The sequence below is a fragment of the Tachypleus tridentatus genome, chromosome 10, assembly GCF_004210375.1.
Source record: "Tachypleus tridentatus isolate NWPU-2018 chromosome 10, ASM421037v1, whole genome shotgun sequence".
NCBI lineage: Eukaryota > Metazoa > Arthropoda > Merostomata > Xiphosura > Limulidae > Tachypleus > Tachypleus tridentatus.
Genome location: NC_134834.1, coordinates 188,579,982 through 188,603,519, shown reverse-complemented (window position 1 = coordinate 188,603,519; position 23,538 = coordinate 188,579,982). Strand labels below are relative to the sequence as shown.

The following is a 23,538-nucleotide window of genomic DNA, read 5'->3' as shown; positions in this document are numbered from 1 at the left end:
AAGGACACTGTTTAACATTCTACCTGTCACCATTATCAACCCCAGTCACTGTACAACATGCTAGGTAAGGACACTGTTTAACATTCTACCTGTCACCATTATCAACCCCAGTCACTGTACAACATGCTAGGTAAGGACACTGTTTAACATTCTACCTGTCACCATTATCAACCCCAGTCACTGTACAACATGCTAGGTAAGGACACTGTTTAACATTCTACCTGTCACTATTATCAACCCCAGTCACTGTACAACATGCTAGGTAAGGACACTGTTTAACATTCTACCTGTCACCATTATCAACCCCAGTCACTGTACAACATGCTAGGTAAGGACACTGTTTAACATTCTACCTGTCACCATTATCAACCCTAGTCACTGTACAACATGCTAGGTAAGGACACTGTTTAACATTCTACCTGTCACTATTATCAACCCCAATCACTGTACAACATGCTAGATAAGGACACTGTTTAACATTCTACCTGTCACTATTATCAACCCCAGTCACTGTACAACATGCTAGGTAAGGACACTGTTTAACATTCTACCTGTCACTATTATCAACCCCAGTCACTGTACAACATGCTAGATAAGGACACTGTTTAACATTCTACCTGTCACCATTATCAACCCCAGTCACTGTACAACATGCTAGGTAAGGACACTGTTTAACATTCTACCTGTCACCATTATCAACCCCAGTCACTGTACAACATGCTAGGTAAGGACACTGTTTAACATTCTACCTGTCACTATTATCAACCCCAGTCACTGTACAACATGCTAGATAAGGACACTGTTTAACATTCTACCTGTCACCATTATCAACCCCAGTCACTGTACAACATGCTAGGTAAGGACACTGTTTAACATTCTACCTGTCACCATTATCAACCCCAGTCACTGTACAACATGCTAGGTAAGGACACTGTTTAACATTCTACCTGTCACTATTATCAACCCCAGTCACTGTACAACATGCTAGGTAAGGACACTGTTCAACATTCTACCTGTCACTATTATCAACCCCAGTCACTGTACAACATGCTAGCATGCTAGATAAGGGACACTGTTTAACATTCCACCTGACCATTATCAACCCAGTCATCACTGTAAGGACACAACATGCTAGGTAGGGACACTGTTTAACATTCTACCTGTCACTATTATCAACCCCAGTCACTGTACAACATGCTAGGTAAGGACACTGTTTAACATTCTAACCTGTCACTATTATCAACCCCAGTCACTGTTCAACATCCTAGGTAAGGACACTGTTTAACATTCTACCTGACCATTATCAAACATTCTACACTGTTTAACATTCTACCTGTCACTATTATCAACCCCAGTCACTGTACAACATGCTAGGTAAGGACACTGTTTAACATTCTACCTGTCACTATTATCAACCCCAGTCACTGTACAACATGCTAGGTAAGGACACTGTTTAACATTCTACCTGACCATTATCCTAGGTAAACCCCACCTGTCACTATTATCACTGTACAACATGCTAGGTAAGGACACTGTTTAACATTCTACCTGACCATTATCAACCCCAGTCACTGTATCAACATGCTAGGTAAGGACACTGTACAACATGCTACCTGACCATTATCAAGGACACTGTACAACAACTAGGTAAGGACACTGTTTAACATTCACTATTATCAACCCCAGTCACTGTACAACATGCTAGGTAAGGACACTGTTCAACATTCTACCTGTCACTATTATCAACCCCAGTCACTGTACAACATGCTAGGTAAGGACACTGTTTAACATTCTACCTGACCATTATGAACCCCATCACTGTGCAACATGCTAGGTAGGGACACTGTTTAACATTCTACCTGTCACCATTATCAACCCCAGTCACTGTTCAACATCCTAGGTAAGGACACTGTTTAACATTCTACCTGTCACCATTATCAACCCCAGTCACTGTACAACATGCTAGGTAAGGACACTGTTTAACATTCTACCTGTCACTATTATCAACCCCAGTCACTGTACAACATGCTAGGTAAGGACACTGTTTAACATTCTACCTGTCACCATTATCAACCCCAGTCACTGTACAACATGCTAGGTAAGGACACTGTTTAACATTCTACCTGTCACTATTATCAACCCCAATCACTGTACAACATGCTAGGTAAGGACACTGTTTAACATTCTACCTGTCACTATTATCAACCCCAATCACTGTACAACATGCTAGGTAAGGACACTGTTTAACATTCTACCTGTCACTATTATCAACCCCAATCACTGTACAACATGCTAGGTAAGGACACTGTTTAACATTCTACCTGTCACTATTATCAACCCCAGTCACTGTACAACATGCTAGGTAAGGACACTGTTTAACATTCTACCTGTCACTATTATCAACCCCAGTCACTGTACAACATGCTAGGTAAGGACACTGTTTAACATTCTACCTGTCACTATTATCAACCCCAATCACTGTACAACATGCTAGGTAAGGACACTGTTTAACATTCTACCTGTCACTATTATCAACCCAGTCACTGTTCAACATCCTAGGTAAGGACACTGTTTAACATTCTACCTGTCACTATTATCAACCCCAGTCACTGTACAACATGCTAGGTAAGGACACTGTTTAACATTCTACCTGTCACTATTATCAACCCCAGTCACTGTACAACATGCTAGGTAAGGACACTGTTTAACATTCTACCTGTCACTATTATCAACCCCAGTCACTGTACAACATGCTAGGTAAGGACACTGTTTAACATTCTACCTGTCACTATTATCAACCCCAGTCACTGTACAACATGCTAGGTAAGGACACTGTTTAACATTCTACCTGTCACCATTATCAACCCCAGTCACTGTACAACATGCTAGGTAAGGACACTGTTTAACATTCTACCTGTCACCATTATCAACCCCAGTCACTGTACAACATCCTAGGTAAGGACACTGTTTAACATTCTACCTGTCACCATTATCAACCCCAGTCACTGTACAACATGCTAGGTAAGGACACTGTTTAACATTCTACCTGTCACTATTATCAACCCCACCTGTCACTGTACAACATGCTAGATAAGGACACTGTTTAACATTCTACCTGTCACTATTATCAACCCCAGTCACTGTACAACATGCTAGGTAAGGACACTGTTTAACATTCTACCTGTCACTACTATCAACCCCAGTCACTGTACAACATGCTAGATAAGGACACTGTTTAACATTCTACCTGTCACTATTATCAACCCCAATCACTGTACAACATGCTAGGTAAGGACACTGTTTAACATTCTACCTGTCACTATTATCAACCCCAGTCACTGTACAACATGCTAGGTAAGGACACTGTTTAACATTCTACCTGACCATTATCAACCCCAGTCACTGTACAACATGCTAGGTAAGGACACTGTTTAACATTCTACCTGTCACCATTATCAACCCCAGTCACTGTTCAACATCCTAGGTAAGGACACTGTTTAACATTCTACCTGTCACTATTATCAACCCCAGTCACTGTACAACATGCTAGGTAAGGACACTGTTTAACATTCTACCTGACCATTATCAACCCCAGTCACTGTTCAACATGCTAGGTAAGGACACTGTTTAACATTCTACCTGTCACCATTATCAACCCCAGTCACTGTACAACATGCTAGGTAAGGACACTGTTTAACATTCTACCTGTCACAGTCATTATCAACCCCACCTGTCACTGTATCAACATGCTAGGTAAGGACACTGTTTAACATTCTACCTGTCACTATTATCAACCCCAGTCACTGTACAACATGCTAGGTAAGGACACTGTTTAACATTCTACCTGTCACTATTATCAACCCCAGTCACTGTACAACATGCTAGGTAAGGACACTGTTTAACATTCTACCTGTCACTATTATCAAGTCCCCAGTCACTGTACAACATGCTCACTGTACAACATGGTAAGGACACTGTTTAACATTCTACCTGTCACTATTATCAACCCCAATCACTGTACAACATGGTAGGTAAGGACACTGTTTAAAATTCTACCTGTCACTATTATCAACCCCAGTCACTGTTCAACATCCTAGGTAAGGACACTGTTTAACATTCTACCTGTCACCATTATCAACCCCAGTCACTGTTCAACATCCTAGGTAAGGACACTGTTTAACATTCTACCTGTCACCATTATCAACCCCAGTCACTGTACAACATGCTAGGTAAGGACACTGTTTAACATTCTACCTGTCACCATTATCAACCCTAGTCACTGTACAACATGCTAGGTAAGGACACTGTTTAACATTCTACCTGTCACTATTATCAACCCCAGTCACTGTACAACATGCTAGGTAAGGACACTGTTTAACATTCTACCTGTCACTATTATCAACCCCAGTCACTGTACAACATGCTAGGTAAGGACACTGTTTAACATTCCACCTGACCATTATGAACCCCATCACTGTGCAACATGCTAGGTAAGGACACTGTTTAACATTCTACCTGTCACCATTATCAACCCCAGTCACTGTACAACATGGTAGGTAAGGACACTGTTTAACATTCTACCTGTCACTATTATCAACCCCAGTCACTGTTCAACATCCTAGGTAAGGACACTGTTTAACATTCTACCTGTCACCATTATCAGCCCCAGTCACTGTACAACATGGTAGGTAAGGACACTGTTTAAAATTCTGCCTGTCACTATTATCAACCCCAGTCACTGTTCAACATCCTAGGTAAGGACACTGTTCAACATTCTACCTGTCACTATTATCAACCCCAGTCACTGTACAACATGCTAGGTAAGGACACTGTTCAACATTCTACCTGTCACTATTATCAACCCCAGTCACTGTACAACATGCTAGGTAAGGACACTGTTTAACATTCCACCTGACCATTATGAACCCCATCACTGTGCAACATGCTAGGTAGGGACACTGTTTAACATTCCACCTGTCACCGTTATCAACCCCAGTCACTGTACAACATGCTAGGTAAGGACACTGTTTAACATTCCACCTGTCACTATTATCAACCCCAGTCACTGTTCAACATCCTAGGTAAGGACACTGTTTAACATTCCACCTGACCATTATCAACCCCAGTCACTGTACAACATGCTAGGTAAGGACACTGTTTAACATTCTACCTGTCACTATTATCAACCCCAGTCACTGTACAACATGCTAGGTAGGGACACTGTTTAACATTCTACCTGTCACCATGAACCCCATCACTGTGCAACATGCTAGGTAGGGACATCAACCCCAGTCACTGTACAACATGCTAGGTAGGGACACTGTTCAACATTCTACCTGTCACTATTATCAACCCCAGTCACTGTACAACATGCTAATTTTGTGCGTTTCTCTGTAAGTGTATATTTCAAAACAAAGTTCCGTTTTCGCGTCACGAGTTTTATTTTTGTGTATGTGTGTTAGGTTACTTATGAAAGTGTTGTATATGCAACACTGGTCATATAAATCAGTACCTTTATTTCCTCACCACAGCCTATGTTTCATAAACACTACAAGTTGCGTTCAAGAAATAACAGTTTTGTGAATGAAATAATTGTTGCTTTTGACATAAACTGTAGTCCATTCACGCAAGCTTTATATCATTATCACGGACTTTCATTTCACTGACAGTCGCTCTTTTCTTCACACAGCTTCATTGCGTAACTTCTATTTTCATTCTTACTATTTCTAGATCATTATCACAATATTTATAGCTCTGACACAAATCCATTCCTGTGAACGAAACTCCTGTTCCATACAGAAGTAAAACTTACTCTCGGTAGAAAGTTTAAGCAAGGTCACTGTCTGCGGTACAACTTCGATCAATTAACTTCGTTCTGCTTGGTAACCACGTATCAAAGGGCCCGATATTTCCAAGTTGTCATTGTAATTATATACAATGAAGATTTAGTATATGTGGCTGACACGGACGCACACAAAACAAAACACAATAATAAAAACTATAGAACTGTTGCAGATCGGTATGTCATTTTTTTTTTAAAATAACAACAAAAGAAACTTAAACTTCGATTATGTCGCTCAACTAAAACATGTGATGTGAGGTAATAATTAGGTTTATCTTGTACCAGCAGATTTCGTGTGGGATTTCATTGCGTACTTTTAAGCTAAACTGTGTATATATTTTGTTGTTCAAGGCGGGAGGTTTAACTTTTAAGAAATGAACAACAACGTGCACATGTATACCTACGATAGTACCGCATCTTAAAATGTAGTCTACCAGTGAGACAGCAGATTAGTCTACGGACTTGCAACCTTATGATCCCTGATTCGATTCCCAGCAGATAACCCAATGCGGCTTTACTATAAAACAATCAAACAAAAACTGTGAACGTGTTAAAAGTATTTCCGGTATATTCTGAAACCTTTTCACCAGATACTAACGGAAACAAGACATCACATGACAGTTTTAAAAACAAATATGTTTCAAACTGACATCGTCTGGCGGTTAAATCGCTCCACTCGCAATCTAAGAATCGTGAGATCAAATCCCCGTCACCAAACGTCCTCGACCTACCAGCCATTATACTGGGTGGTAGTATAGACTAACTGGCTGCTATCCTTCTAGTCTGTTGCTGTTAAATTGGGAACGGCTAACACACATAACCTTCTAGTAGCTTTGAGCGAAATTTAAAAGTCGAACCAGAACGTGGAGGTAACACAAAGTTTATTCAATGTAAAATAGTGAATGGGGGTGTGAATAGAATATGACCCTCCAAGGGCGCGCACAATCACCAACTGAGTATCCAGACAGAGAACACAACACACTTTTTTCGGAACTTAGAGCTGATTCTACAATCTGTTTAACGGACTTTGTGTTGACACAACAATCTGTGTAACAGATTTTTTTGTTCTTGTTGTTGTTTGTTAATAAGTAGCAAGCTATACAAAAAGGTGTTTGTGCTCTTCCCACCACGGGTATCGAAACCCAGTTTCTAGCAGTATAAGTTCGCTGTGCTGATGGACCTTTTGTTGATGCAAGAATCTGTTTCACGGAGTTTGGGCTGATACAACAACCTGTCTTACGAACTTTGGATTGATAAAACAGTTTGTTTTACGGACTTTAGGCTGAAACAGTAATGTATTTAATACGTTTCTTTAAACACTGTCCCAAAATACAGCAGCATGTAATTCAATTGAATAATTCGACTCGACAGTTTAGGTCATCCACCAGTAACTCACAGCTAAACCGGAGAGTTACAACGCAGGAATTCGGAACCCTTTCCCCACAGTTATAGGCTTAGCGCAGATAGACTTCAGTTCATTGTTGTGAAACTCGCATGAAAATCTGTAGTTTCATTTATGTCAATCAGAAAACTTACAATATCAGAGATTAGGGATATGTGTGTGTGTTTTTTTACAGGGCCTGATTAACCTGTCGGTGCCCCATTAGATGAAAATAGTACGGTCACAGCACAGAATACTTATTAAAAGAACATCCTTATATTTTAACAAAATATAATAACTAGACGTCGTTCGCTGATTAATTATTGTCAAAAACTTCGGGACTTCAGTCAAACGTCATAAGCTCGTTGGCGGCGAGTCTAATCTGCCTGTTAAAAGACAGTAACTTGAAACATGAAGAAAGGATAAAAAAAATTTGAAATTATGAATTATGGACAGCAATTATAGTAATTGACTACCAGCTTTTTGTTTACTTATTTATTTTTGTTGGTTCTTAAGAGACCCCCAAGCTACAGCGTTGTTGGGTTGTCCGTTAACATGATCCTGTCGTTTGATTATAAATAAAAACCAAAATAAATTAATACAAGATCGCTTTTTTATTATTTTTTTTACAAAATAATGTATTATTTGTTTAAATATTCAAGTTCATGTTGTGTACGAGCATTATTGTGGTGGCGCTTTCGCAATGTTAAATCATTCGTCAGCATTTAAAATATTGAATATTGTTAAGCCTCATGTCGAGCCTATTTTGTTGAACTAACTTTACACATAACTTTTAACCAGAGTTAAGTATGCGCTAGGAATCTAAGGGTGTGTATCGTAAACGTCACATTCAATAGTGGTTTGGTTTGTTTTGGATTTCGCGCAAAACTACGCGAGGGCTATCTGCGCTAGTCATCCCTAATCTAGCAGTGTAAGACTAGAGGGAAGGAAAGTACTAATCACCACCCACCACCAACTCTTGGGCTGCTCTTTTACCAACGAATAGTGGGATTGACGGTCACATTATAACGTCCCCACGGTTGAAAGGGGAAGCATTTTTGGTGTGACGGGGAATCGAACCCGCGACCCTCGGATTACGAGTCCAGTGCCTTAACCCACCTGACCATGCCAGGCCCCATTCAATAGTGAAGGTACGTTGAAATTTTTTTCGCACTTGTACATTTATTTATAATTCTCGTCACTTGAGTTTCGCAGTTAAGTTTTTGTGTGTTTTTAAAAGTCGTTACGTGATTTATAGTGATTGAAAAAAAAATAAATGGCGCCGTAGATTGTAAGATTGTAGATACATTTTTTCGGGAGTGTTACTTTCCCAAACAATAATGAAGTGCGGTCGCTTAGATAGAACACTAACATGTCTATTTCTGTTGACCTGTTTCTCTCTTATTTACCAAAATACATCACGTTTTGTGTTGTTTTTTTTTCGAGTTTTTCGTTTAAACTAATTACTGAAGTTATACTTGGCTGTGTTTTGTCTAAAAATCTGCTCTGTATATTCGATTCGGTTTTTTTAAAGTCAAATATTTCTACAAAAAAAAAGATTTAGAAAAATACACGCTTGAAAGATTTGACCGTTTTCAAAATTGTGTTTTTTTTCGGAAATTCTTTCCTTAAATTCTCGTTGTCTTCACGAATTAAAATTAAACCTTCAGTGTTTGGTATTCACATGACTGAAGGTGCTACATTTACTTCGAAAAATTAATTTTGTTTCCACCCGATTGATTCGGAAATTCGAATTGTTTGTTTTATTTTTCCATGTTGTAATGAAAATGTTCTTTGACGTAGAATGATTATTATATTTGCCATTGTCTACCCTAGGCTCAGCATGGCCAGGTGATTAGGGCCCTCGACTCGTAATATGAGGGTCGCGGGTTCGAATTCTCAATACACCAAACATGTTTGCCCTTTCATCCGTGAAGGCGTTATAAATGTGAAAGTCAATCCCACTATTAATTGATAAAAGAGTAACCCAGAAATTGGCGGTTGGTGATGATAACTAGCTGCCTTGTGATGGGGCCTGGCATGGCCTGGCGCGTTAAGAGGTGCGCTTCGTAATATGAGGGTCGCGGGTTCGCGCCCGAGTCGCGCCAAACACGCTCGCCCTCCCAGCCGTGGGGGCGTTATAATGTGACGGTCAATCCCACTATTCGTTGGTAAAAGAGTAGCCTAAGTGGTGATGACTAGCTGTCTTACATTGCTAAATTAGGGACGGCTAGCGCAGATAGCCCTCCTGTAGCTTTGCGCGAGATTCAAAACAAACCAAAAACCAAACTTTCATTGCTTACTACGTCTACAAAGAAATACTACATTAAAATCTATTCTGTGATGTAAAGCTGTGATGATAACTGATTTTTAAACTAAAATTTCAACAAAATCCTTTTTTTTAACGAATGGTGAACATTATTGAATGTCAAGTATAAGTACATGGTTGTAGAACTGTCAGACAATCCAAAAAAAGGTCTCAGGTTCAATAGCCTTCTGCAGGAACTAACACTTATACCTTTCGGAGGGCGAATATTTCTGCTAGTGTAAATAATAAGTCTTTTAAAAATATTATTTTAAATACACGATACAACTGTTAAATTCATTTTATTACGTTTTAATATCATATTCATTTGATTAATAAACCTTGTGAAGTAAGACAAAAATGTTTCACCATTTTCGGCAGCAGTACAACCCTGGTGAGAAACACATTAGGTAACTTGGCGTTGATATTTTTGTTTTTATATTTGTCTTACTGAACAAAAAAATGTAATCAGTTTAGCTTCTTGACGGTGCATTATACGAGATATTTCCATCCTTTGTTTTCGTATTACTGTTTACAAAAAAACATATATAATCAATTTCACTGATACTATTCCACTGGATTTAGGTACCTGAATCAGAGTTGCGCAAAGATGTGATTAAAAAACAACTGATCATTAATTTGCAGAGCACCAACTTATTGGTTGTGAATATATATGTATATATACATTTAAATTTCGCCCGTGGTGAGCAGATCACAGTTAGCCCTTTTTATAGCTTGGAGCTTATTAACCAACAAACAACAACACAGTCCATCACAAGGCTGTTGTTTGGAATTTCGCACAAAGCTACAGGAGGGCTATCTGCGCTAGCCGTTCCTAATTTAGCAGTGTAAGACAGCTAGTCATCACCACTTAGGCTACTCTTTTACCAACGAATAGTGGGATTGACCGTCACATTATAACGCCCCCACGGCTGAAAGGGCGGGCATGCTTGGTGTGACAGGGATTCGAACCCGCAATCCTCGGATTACGAGTCGAATACCTTAACCACCTGGCCATGTCGGGCCTACAATGAAAGTAAATTGCTTTTCTGTTGCTAAACTCGTGTAATTTTCATTATATATAAAAAAAGTGGTTAGTTTTATATCAGAAACTTACTTCTTTTTGTACTTTTTTATTGGTTAAATATGAAACTTACCCCTTTTTGTTTGTAATTTTTACTGGTTAAATCTATAACTTACTGCTTTTGTGTAATTCTTATTGGTTAAATCTGAAACATATAATCTTTGTGGAAATTTCAAATGTTTTATTTATTGCTCAGCTATAATAATACTGCCTAGTTATAAAAATATTACCGATCGGTGATTCTTTTTAAGGTACTTTTTGAGATCTGAGTTTTAGTTGCATACATCACAAGCTCCATTATAATAATATTATGTACATCGAAGATCAGTTTCTGAAGTTAGTTGTATTGGCAAATGTACAAAGAATTGTCAAAGTTGTTATTATTGTTAGCACAATGTTATTGCTATTTCTTTTCCTTGCTGCATACTTTAAAGTAAGTTGAGTTGCGTGTTTCCTGTCTGTAGTATATGCGTTTTCAATTTATTACTGATGTAAGTGGCCCCAAGTAATTAGCACTATCTATATTTTCGTTGTTTAAAATTGACTAACAGAAGAGTAAATATGTAGTTATAAATATGATATTTACCCTAACGGTGACGTCACACTTAGGACAGATATTGACAGGGCTTCAGCACTATAAAATTTAGCGCTACACTACTGCAGCAGATTCCAAGAAACTGTTAAGACTACTATGAAAAGCGAAAATGATGGAGCCATCTTATGTACTTAATATTCTCAAAACACGAGGCTGATTGTGGCTTTCTCTGTTACGACTAATATCATAAACAGATAACAGATGGCGATACTTTACCTGATTACCTAAAATAATCAACACTAGATTAATTCCAGTTTTCTTTATTGAAACTAATACGAGAAACACATAAAAATTGACGTTACCTTATATATATATTAGTTAAGAACTTCAAGAAATTCAACTGTTCTTTATTTTTCTATGATGATCATGCATTTCTGTTGTTTTATGTTCTTAAGTCACCGTTGATGGTAGTACAATTCTAATATTTATTTAATTTGTTTTATAACGTAATTTTTGTCAGGAAGTAAGGTTATGCTTATGGAGCTTATTTTATAGCGCCATCTCGACAGAAGCTATTTTGTTTTCACTGTTAACTGGTGCAAAAAATATCGAATTAAACCAATCATATGGAACCAAGTACAACGATTTTTGTTGTTTTTATATGTCAGCAAACAGAAGTCTATATTGCATGGAGTCCATAAATAACTTTTGTGGTCCGGCATGGCCAGGTGCTTGAGACACTTGACTCAATATCTGAGGGTCGCAGGTTCGAATCCCCGTACATCAAATATGCTTGCCCTTTCAGCCGTGGTGGGCGTTACAATGTGACGGTAAATCCCACTATTCGTTGATGAAAGAGTAGCCCAAGAGTTGGCGGTGGGTGATGATGATTAGCTGCCTTCTCTCTAGTCCCACACTGCAAAATTAGGGACGGCTAGCGCAGATAACTCTCGTGTAGCTTTGCGCGAAATTCAAAACAAACCAATCATAGATAAAACAATTTCTTGCTTGGATGTCAAAGAACGAATCTTTATCGCTTTATTAACTTGTACTTTTTAAAACCGTTTGCCTGTATAAACGTATATTTGTTCGTAGGCGAAGCATTCTTCAAACTGGGGAAATTCGTCGACGCTGAACAGTGGTACAAAGAGGCCTTGCGAGTCAAACCTGATCACGTTCCTGCTCACCTAACGTACGCGAAACTGTTATCGAAGTGGGTAAGGTGTTCTTTTAATAGGTCGGAATAGTCTCAACTAGTGTAGGAAGTGTCGTGTGGTAATGTTACGTTGAACATCGTGTGTACGTTTAGTAAAACGGCAAAACTATGTGTTTTGACCTCGCTTGGATTTTTATGTACGAAACTTTTTGCAGGAACATTTAAAAAAATATATATGTATGATAGAAATTGAGAAAAAAGAAACAAAACAGTGAAATTATGGTTGTGAAAACAAAATTCTTTTAAATGCCAGCTGTAAATAATCTGTCGAAAAGTGGTGATTGTAATAACAAAATAATGTTAAATATCTGGTGTATGTATAAACTTTTTAAAATTTAAGTGGTGGTTTGATAGCAAAATTCAAATACATATCAGCTCAAAATAATCGTTTGTGTAAATTTATTTCAAAACTTAAACTAAGCACAGTTCGTTAAAATTGATGTATTACCAACCAAAACACACCACATTTATGGATGTGTTACCATCTCGTGAATATTGCCTTTCTTACAGCACCGACCTGTAGAAGCGGAGAAATGGTTTCTTAAAGCAATGTCTATCGCTCCAAATGACTCCAGTGTCTACCAGCATTACGGTGAGTGTAGAACTAAAATTGTAATTTGTACTGTTTTCTTAAAGATCAAAAAATAAGCTTCGACTTAAAAACGGAGGAAGACAAAAAGCACTTTAATTTAGCATTACATCTATAGTACCGGAAGATGTATTGTCGAGACAAAAAGCACTTTAATTTAGCATTACATCTATAGTACCGGAAGATGTATTGTCGAGACAAAAAGCACTTTAATTTAGCATTACATCTATAGTACCGGAAGATGTATTGTCGAGACAAAAAGCACTTTAATTTAGCATTACATCTATAGTACCGGAAGATGTATTACCTAGACAAAAAGCACTTTAATTTAGCATTACATCTATAGTACCGGAAGATGTATTGTCGAGACAAAAAGCACTTTAATTTAGCATTACATCTATAGTACCGGAAGATGTATTGTCGAGACAAAAAGCACTTTAATTTAGCATTACATCTATAGTACCGGAAGATGTATTGTCGAGACAAAAAGCACTTTAATTTAGCATTACATCTATAGTACCGGAAGATGTATTACCTAGACAAAAGCACTTTAATTTAGCATTACATCTATAGTACCGGAAGATGTATTGTCGAGACAAAAAGCACTTTAATTTAGCATTACATCTATAGTACCGGAAGATGTATTACTTAGACCAAAAGCACTTTAATTTAGCATTACATCTATAGTACCGGAAGATGTATTACCAAGACAAAAAGCACTTTAATTTAGCATTACATCTACAGTACCGGAAGATGTATTACCTAGACAAAAAGCACTTTAATTTAGCATTACATCTATAGTACCGGAAGATGTATTACCTAGACAAAAAGCACTTTAATTTAGCATTACATCTATAGTACCGGAAGATGTATTACTTAGACCAAAAGCACTTTAATTTAGCATTACATCTATAGTACCGGAAGATGTATTACCAAGACAAAAAGCACTTTAATTTAGCATTATATCTATAGTACCGGAAGATGTACTGCCTCGTTTTCTACGAAATGGTAATGAACAGGGCTCGTGTCTTTCTTTTGTATCTTTCTATAGTTCTTTTGTGTTTTCATATTATTTATTGCACGACGTGTTCTCTAAAGTAATTTGTGATTCACATGATTTATTCCAGGTCAGTTTTTGTCAGAATCCGAACGGCACAATGAAGCTGCCGAAACATATCTTCGAGCTGCTCAGTTGACTCCGGAAGAATATGAGATCGTCTTCAACGCCGCTAACACGCTAAGGTAAATGTTGATTAGTGGCATCGATGTACTTGTAATCTATATGAATAGACGTCAGTAAATCGGTCTGTATGTCTGTTCCTTATACGTTTCCACATTACTTGATCGATCAGCACGAAACTTGACTCAGTGATACAGGATAAAATGAAGAAGGACATGGTGGGTGTGTGTGCGTTATGGAGGGGGAGGGTTCGCGCGACATACGCAATTTAGAAATATCAAATTATATTAAAGTTTTGTGTTCGTTAGTTTAACATAGATAGAAAAAGAAAACTACTTTCGTCCTTTGATTTCACAATGGTAATTTTATGGAGTCTGTTAGTTTTACTTATTGAGCACGTCTAAAAATAGACAACATTTAAAGGACGACAGTGGTAAACTAATAAACATTGTCTGGAAATCAATAAAAAAAAACAGTTTTAAAATATCATTGGACAATTTCGCACAATAACGATTACCGCATTGTACGTAGAAAATGCAAATTGAATTGTTTGCTGTGTCAATAAAACCCAAGTATTGTTCAGAAACTGCCTGAGAACTCTGGTGTATTTTTATTTTGCCTAACAAAGCCAGCCAACTACACAGATAAAAATTAAAAGCTAGTGTTAACAAAACACAACACTTTGTATAGTTGATAGAATCCAATAATGCTTCTAGTAATTCATATTTTTCGGGGAGACGTGTGATTCATGTTTCAATTAACAGAAATTTGAATACAAACGTGTAATTTCAATCGTGTAATAAACAGCGGGTATGTCAGTGTGATGAACCATACCCTTCGCGGAACTTCAGCTATGTATTCAAGCATTCATACTCATGTAAACTCTGTTTAGGTAATTGTAACTGTTTGAAAAGATGACCGTAATTTACTGAAAGCTTTCACAGTATTTTATTAACCTGTATTTCAGGCAAGCTGGTCGAAATACGGAAGCCGAGAACTTCTACCATTTAGCAGTCAAACTACGGCCAAATGTAAGTGTTCCTACTTGTAGTGAGTTACACGTAGTGTTTATCTACACGTTTTCCTCAGTATCACAAGCCTATTGAAGGACATAAAGATCACGTGAAAACATTCTAATGTTTGAAATTTCATTAATGAAAGTATGAATTTAATTATTTTCTGAGACCAAGTATGTATATTTTTCAATTCGTTAATTAAAGTATATTATATGTATTTATTACGTCTCGTACAGTTTTAAACCCGTGTATTTTAGGCATTAAAGACAAGCAATAAGCGTTGGGTTATGAATTTATATTAGAAGGATTTTCTTAAGCCTAACTAAAACGGTATTGTGTCTTAAACGCTAGTTTTAGCCATAGTTAACATGTTTGAATTGCATAATATTTTTATGCTACTGTTTTTCATCCATTCATGTACATATTACTTACTAAGACTATTTTCCAGTTATCTTAGTATATCGATTTCGGTTTTCATTTTCGGGTCGCGAGATCGAGTCCCTGCGAAGAATATGCTCGTTCCTTTACCCGCGCGGACGGTATAACGTGAGAACTAATCTCACTGTTCGTTAGTAAAGAGTAGCTCAAAAGCTGGCGGAGGGTATTGTCTACCGGCTTCCCTTTAAAATTAGGGACAGCAGCAGAAAGCATTAGTAGTTTTGCAATAAAACAAAAGATTAGGACTAGCCTAAACTGCCGAACCTCGAGCATATTAGAGGGATTTATGTCCCATGAAAATGTTAACTAACTCAGGAATCACTGTATTTTGAGAATGTTGTATTTTTGTTTCACGACACTGTATTTTCTGTGTTAGACTGATTTATTAATAGAGTTTACATTATTTATTGGGTTGGGTTTGATTTCTGATCTATGTGCAGTTACGACAGAAAGTGTTCGTACCCCTGCGTCGTGAGTAGTTTTTTTTCCCATAACTTAAAAAGTATCACGATTAGGTTAATGAAAGTTCAGTATATTATAAATATTACACTAACACACATCTACGTAAATTTTTATGTAAATTTAACGACAAATAAACTGTTTATAAACAAATAACCAAACATAGAAGGGGCAGAAATTGTTCGTGCGTCTACTTTAATGGTCAGTTGTATACCCTTTCAGGTGAATTACTTGGCGCAGTCTATCCTCATAGCCCTCCATTGATCGTTTGACAGTACTCGACTGGTATTTTCTTCCATTCTTCTTTACAGAAGGCCTCCAACTCTTGCAAGTTTTTTGGATGACGCTGATGAACCCTGGTCTTCAACTCATGCCAAACGTTTTTAATTGGGTTGAGATCGGGTGACTGCGATGGCCACTCCAGAACGCTCATATGGTTCCTCTGCAACCAGGATTGCACATATTTCGATGTGTGCTTAGGGTCATTGTCATGCTGGAAGATCCAACGACGCCCAAGCCGGAAGTTCCGAGCATCATTCTTGATATAAGTGTCTAATATATCAACGTACTCTTCTTTTTTTATAATTCCGTTGACACGGTGTAGGCTGCCTACACCAGAAGAGCTGAAGGAGCCCCATAGCATGATCGAGCCACCTCCGTGTTTAACTGTAGGGACGGTGTTCTTTAGAAGATTTCGTTCCCCCTTCTTACGAAGAATATTGCAAACATCATTGTGGCCGAAAAGCTCGATTTTAGCCTCGTCTGACCAAAGAATACTCTTCCAATAGATAAAGGGTTTATCTACATGCTTTCTTGCATACCTCAATCGTGCTTCTAAATGAACAGGCTTTAAATATGGAGTTCTACGAGGACGGCATGCTTTGAACTCAGAAGAGCGTAACATGTTCCTAACTGTAGAGGTACTTACTTCAACCCCAGTTTCCCTTACCAGTTTCTGTATGTCATTACGTGTTAAACGAAGGTTCCTACTAACGTCTCTGAGAACCTTCCTCTTGGTTCTCTCTGGAATTTTGGTGGTGCGTTCAGAACGAGGAAGGTTAGCAGTTGATCCTGTAAGCTTAAACTTGGCAGTTATGCTTTGAACAGTAGATTTCGGCTCATTAAGTTGTGTAGCAATACCGGAAAAAGACACACGAGACTTGTTATTTACAATAATTTGGTTTTTTAAATCACTGGACAGTTGTTTCCTGTTCGCCACGATGACCAAGCAGATAATGACGGAGACGGCGCTAAATTGCCGGAAGTACATTTTTTGCTGGCTAAATTCCAATAATTATGAACCCAGTGTCTGGTTCTGGAATGGTATAATGTAGTTTCTTCGCCAAACTAAACAAAATTTTTGCAGGAATATTAGTTTTTTCACACGTTCTGAACTGTACGAACACTTTCTGCTCCTCCTATTTTTGGTTATTTGTTTATAAACAGTTTATTTCTCGTTTAATTTACATAAAAATTTATATAGATGTGTGTTAGTATAATATTTATAATATATCATACTTCTATTAGCCTACTTGTAATGCTTTTTAAGTTATAAGCAAAACTCAAATTGGGACGCAGGGGTACGAACACTTTCTGTCGTAACTGTAGGTAGCGTGTTTTGATCAGAAGCTATTAATTGTAGCTCATCTTGTAATAATTGTTAGTTTGTTTGTTTTTGAAATTCGCGCAAAGATACGTTAGGGCTATCTGCGCTAGCCGTCCCTAATTTACCAGTGTAAGGCTAGAGGGAAGGCAGCTAGACATCACCATCCACCGTTAACTCTTGGACTACTCTTTTATCAACGAATAGTGGGACTGACCGGCTGAAAGGGCGAGTATGTTTGGTATAAGGGTGATTCGAACCCGCTACTCTCGGATTACGAGTCGAGTGCCTTAACCACCTGGCCATAATAAAACCCGGTTATTCTTTTGCTTGGCTTTTTAAATCGATGAAGCAATGGGTACTAGTGAGTTAAAAAAACCCTAATCAATACCAAGAGGCAGGTTGAGGGTTTCTTGGCTGCTCCGAGAGGCAGGTTGAGGGTTTCTTGGCTGCTCCGCAGTAACCTTCTTGCCGCCTTAGGTCCGATATGGTCAGGTGGTTACACCAAACATGCTCACTCTTTCAGCCGTGGGACGTTATCATATCATGATCGATCCCACTAAGAGTTGGTGGTGATAACTAGATGTCTTCCTTCTTGTCTTACACTGCTAAATTAGGGACGGCTAGCGCAGATAACCCTAGTGTAGCTTTGCACGAAATTCAAAACAAATAAACAAAAGTCGTTTTCTCCAAGTTTAGTGTTTTGGTTAGTTTATTATTATTATTTGCACCAATAGTGTAAGATAAAGTAGATAGTGATTCAGCACGTGCTTATGATACAAACTTGTACGCTAACCCTTTTTTTTTTCCATTAAAGACTTGAAACTATTTTCTTTTGACTGTGCAGGACGTAACAAGTCACATGAATTTGGGAGCCATGCTTCACGTGAACGGGAAACTTCTAGAAGCCGAGTCGAGTTATCTGGAAGCCCTTCGTTTGAAACCTAATGATCCGATTACACATAACAACCTGCAAAAACTTCGGAATTTGTTGGCTCAAAAGAGGCTTTAGTGAACATCTCAACAACGGTGTTAATCTGAAATTATGGACCGGAAAATGCGAAACAAGAATCTGTAATCTACTGGCGTCGCTAAACCATAAATGATACTTCAAACCTAAGATGCCATTAAGGGAAAGCAAGTTTTGGTTTTAGAACATGTATTCCCAAAGAACACAAGAAGTGATAGAATGAATGGAACTATAGTTTTAAACACAAAACATTTATATATGTATACTGCCTTCCATTATTTTTATCACACTAAGCGTTACTAGTGATATCAGAGAATCACAACAAAACGGCAATTTCGAACCATGAGGTGATGACCTTTAGAAGACAAACTTTAACGGATTATCGCGACAAAACTGGAGTTTATATTAATAAAAGCAAAACAGTATTGCCTTACATTACTGCTGGAAACAGGAAACCTTACTCATAATGACGTGGTAGAAGTATTACAGAATTCAACTTTAGGCCTAATGAACACTTTTGGCTACTGACAGTTACCATAATTGATTGCCCAAATTATTGCGTAATGATATTGCAACGTGTGTGTTTTTTTCTATTGTTTTATTTATCGGTAATGGTTTAGAAGAACTTTATATCAAAGGTATGGCTTTAATGTAGAAATTGAAACTATACCATTTTGAGAATAATGGGACATTTTTACCGAAGCTCGTGAAGGAACTATATAGAAACATTGCTTGATATGCTACTCCATTTCACCAAACGTGGCGTATTTACCACTTTTGAACAAATTACTAAAGATAGTTCTAATTGGAAAGAGGCCACACCAACCGTCTGCTTGACCAATTAAGAATGAGGTTCATCCCCAATCCTATCAACATCAGCCAATCCACTAACAATAGATTTCTGTACCTCAGAAAAATAATGTTATAACAGTAAAATGAAACAGCAGATGAATTAGCCTGTGCTTTACTAGTTGTATTACAGTGGCCTCGTATCTTATGCTATTATAAAATGGTATTACGTGTTTATCGTAGAAAGTTTAGACGTATTTCTGCTGCGGGATTACAGTACATAAAACGATATTACATTTTAAAGATATGTTTCCAAATTTGCTTTCAAATTTCAGCAAAGGTAAGCTTGAGCTAATTTGTATATTTAATGCGGTTTGGGGTGACATCTATAAAATCAAACAATCCGTTGGAAATGAAAGATATATATATATAATGTACGAATTCAGAAATGGGATATTCTCATGTAGGATGATATATTTTCTATTTACTTATGAAGAAAAAAATCCTTTGAAGTAATTTAGTTTTTATTTGAAAGTAATATATACATATATTAAGCTTTCTCTTTGATGTTCCACAGTAATCTTGAAGATGTAATTTTTACATTTGCTTCAGAAACTGAAGGACTAGATGAAGAATGAACGACCTCATATATCGCCTAAATATACGTTTAAACCGAACATCCATTTTTTTTTTATCATTGAATGTACAGCTTCATACATTTGTTGCGACACTGTCCGTGGGTGGCACAAAGTTGAAGCTTTGAATATTAAAATCACACACCATTCGTGTCTCGATGACAGCGTCTCCTCGAAATAACTGGAGACATTCTAGTCAAATGTGGATATACAAGTTTTGAAGATATTGTATCTGTTCTAGAGCTTTATTATACCAGTACTCTTGTGATCTGAATTTTATCATGGTTGTAGGAAAATATCTTAAAGGTGCACGATGTGGTTTACCTATCCTTTCGCATCATTCATCACCGAAAAACTAGTCCTTGTTTCCACTGAGCCTTCGCACGTTTAAATTGATAGTAGATGCTGCACCTGAATGAACATAAATTCATAGGTATCTCAGATATTATAGGTAAAAGTAATGTTCCGACAAAAATCAACTTAATGTGTGTTACAAGGAAGTCAAACTGTACACTAAACAAAACAATAGCATCCAGTTTCGATTAGCAACAGAACGGTGTTATAAAATATTTTAGTAATTTTGATTTGTGTGGTATACATTAACCCGATTAAAATCGCAAATCATTGAACACAGATTGGTGTTTTTTTTTATTGCTATTGTTTTTTTCTCTCTCAATAATACTGGACACGAAAATCTCCAATAACATTTTATCTTTTGTGACCTGCATGTGAGAAAGTTTGATGAACAGGATTTTGGAAGAATTATGCTTATAAGTTGGGGTTTAGAATTTTGATATGTGTTCGATATTTTGTCTGTAAAAGAAAGTTACAGTTTAACCAATTTTTTCACATTTGAAATTACAAGGTAGAACTTTTCTTTCCATTTCTAAATGTTTGTGTTTATTTAAAAATTATACTTAAAAAAAAGACTTGTCAGAAATATTTTGATGTAATAAGAGAATTATATTTGCTACCGAGGTATTTAGAAATTATTTCTAGATGGCGCTGGTGAACAAACCTGTCCATTCTTTGTGACTCTAGAACTACATTTTTTTTTTGTTCGTTTTGTCTTCCGACACTTGTATATTGAATATATAGGTAAAGTATCCACAAAACCCTTTTTCGCTTTAAGTATCCAATACTTTAAGTATCGATTATTATGTGATATTCTTTAATAATTGATTATAAAATGTGCAAAAACATTTTCACAACCCAGGAAAGCAACGGTCAAGACTTTTCATCTTCTAGTCACGAGGTTGCGCTCTTTCTGGAACCGAGTTTAAAATGTAAGCTGCTGATCATGTGATCAAACTGTAGGAAATCTTTATCGTTCTTCATATTCTATTTGGAATGTCGGTCTCTAATCGATATAATAATTAGTTTGGAACTGAGGTATGAATGTAAATATCATATTGTGGGTGATAAATAAATAATTCTGGAAGAATTGAGGTATTTGCCTCTTTTTTTTCTGCACGCCCTCTCAGTTTGATTTCTTCAAAGATTCCTCGGACGAATATGTACTTTAAAATAACATTTTCTAAAGAGAATGTAAAAAAAAAAACAACATGATTTTCTACACTCTTAAAAGACAAGACACGCTACATGTTTATTGGTTTTACTGATTAAAATGTTAAATATAACAATTCAACCTCTTTCTTAGCTTGTTTTTAATCTCAAGATCATCTTCACAGAGGAAGAAAAACAAGGATTTTACAAAAATTAAAACTGCGAAGTTCCCGACCATTAAGCAATGTGTGGTTAACAACAATCACAAATTCAAATCTTAATGGTTATTATCTATAATTGCACGTGTAACCTTGAGTATTTAGTATATATAGTATTGATTAGTTAGTCATAGAACACAACTTGCTTTTTTGTATTTATCTTCCATTTACACATATTTATATATAATTGAAAGACAAGGAACCTATCGTTCCAGTCATCTTGAACTACCCATCTCATCCACTGTACTTAAACTCTTAAGTTAAAAGTAAAATGTTCTGAGCCAACTCTTATCATTTGAACATTTAACAAGCCTTTTGTTAATTTAACTGTATCTACACGTCTGAAGATAACCCATCCTCTTTGTTAATAAGTTAATGTTATCTCACGTGAAGGTGACTCCTACCCTGTCAAGGTTTATAATCGTGTCCTCTGGACTTACCATTAAATAGATGATGTATTAAAACTATCAGTTCTATTAACAATCTCAAACAACAGAACCAGATCCATTCAATCTCTTCTTTTTAAAAGAACAAATAATTTCAGAGGTCCTAACCCATCTTCATATGACAACCAGGTATCATTCTGGTAGACTCCACTTTTTTAGTTTCATCTGATTACCACTTGCTGAAATATTATTCATACTGTGGAACGTGCTTTAACCACCTGGCCATGCCGGGCCATGGTAAAAGCACACTTTCCACAGTATGAATAATATTTCAGCAAGTGGTAATCAGATGAAACTAAAAAAGTGGAGTCTACCAGAATAATACCTGGTTGTCATATGAAGATAGGTTAAGACCTCGGAAATTGATTTTGGAAAAAGAAGAGATTGAATGGATCTGGTTACGTTGTTTGAGATTGTTAAGAGAATTGACAGTTTTAATGCATAATCAAATTTTGCAGTATAAGACTAGAGGGAAGGCAGCTAGTCATCACCACCCACCGCCAACTCTTGGGCTACTCTTCTGTTGAGGAAGTTTTAATATAAATTGTACAAATCTAGGTATATTTAAAACAGTAGAAGTTTCTCACATCAATTATTTTATATTTACAAATCTAAAACATTTACTATTTAACATTATAATATATACTTTACAAAAAAAATAAAGTTATGACACTTTTAAACAAATATATTTCTGACAAGTCAGAAATTCTATCTCCGTATTTTTAAAGCCAATGTTGTACCATATTATAAATAAATGTATTTAAAAAAAATCCAGTAACACGTATGAATTTTGTTTATACACGATAATGTGCAATTCTTGTATTTCAAACGTAGGTTACAACAGCAAACGTTGTATATACTAGAGACTAAATCGTGCCTAACATCGGTCAAAAGTTCAGTCGAAAAACTTAGCTCAGAGCGTTTTTCAAAATGAAAGATAATTTGAGTAAGATCGATTCATTTTTATTTTAATATTTATAATTTCTGCTTAGACCTAAAAACTACATCAACGTGTGAAATGCACGAGATTTACGATTTTATTACACAACTATTTTTTTCACTTTAAAACTGACAGATTTTTCAACCAATGCCATGGGTAACAGTTTATGTGAGCCACAAAATTTAGGGTTAGTTAAGCAAGACACCAAATAAATGTTTCACAAATTAACATAACCGAAAAGGAGTTGACAACTGTAATAGTAAAAAAACGTTCAGTTAAAAATTAAGTAATTACTTTTTGACAGCTTCAAAATAGATATTTCCTCACGTGGATTTGAAACTGTTGAAGTAACAAAAATCATATTTCACTTACGCTTTATAGATAGA

General features: G+C 36.7%; 1 protein-coding gene across 1 annotated transcript in view; it reads left to right on the top strand.

The window, feature by feature from the left end:
* LOC143227804 (protein O-mannosyl-transferase TMTC2-like) overlaps positions 1 to 18,829 on the top strand; it is a 211,314-nt gene extending 192,485 nt beyond the window's left edge. The window contains exons 11-15 of the mRNA XM_076459054.1: positions 12,243 to 12,364; positions 12,874 to 12,955; positions 14,080 to 14,194; positions 15,100 to 15,163; positions 18,496 to 18,829. Coding sequence (XP_076315169.1) covers positions 12,243 to 12,364; positions 12,874 to 12,955; positions 14,080 to 14,194; positions 15,100 to 15,163; positions 18,496 to 18,660 — 548 coding nt within the window. The 3' untranslated portion in view covers positions 18,661 to 18,829. The remainder of the gene's footprint in view (positions 1 to 12,242; positions 12,365 to 12,873; positions 12,956 to 14,079; positions 14,195 to 15,099; positions 15,164 to 18,495) is intronic.
* Positions 18,830 to 23,538: the final 4,709 nt, after the last annotated feature.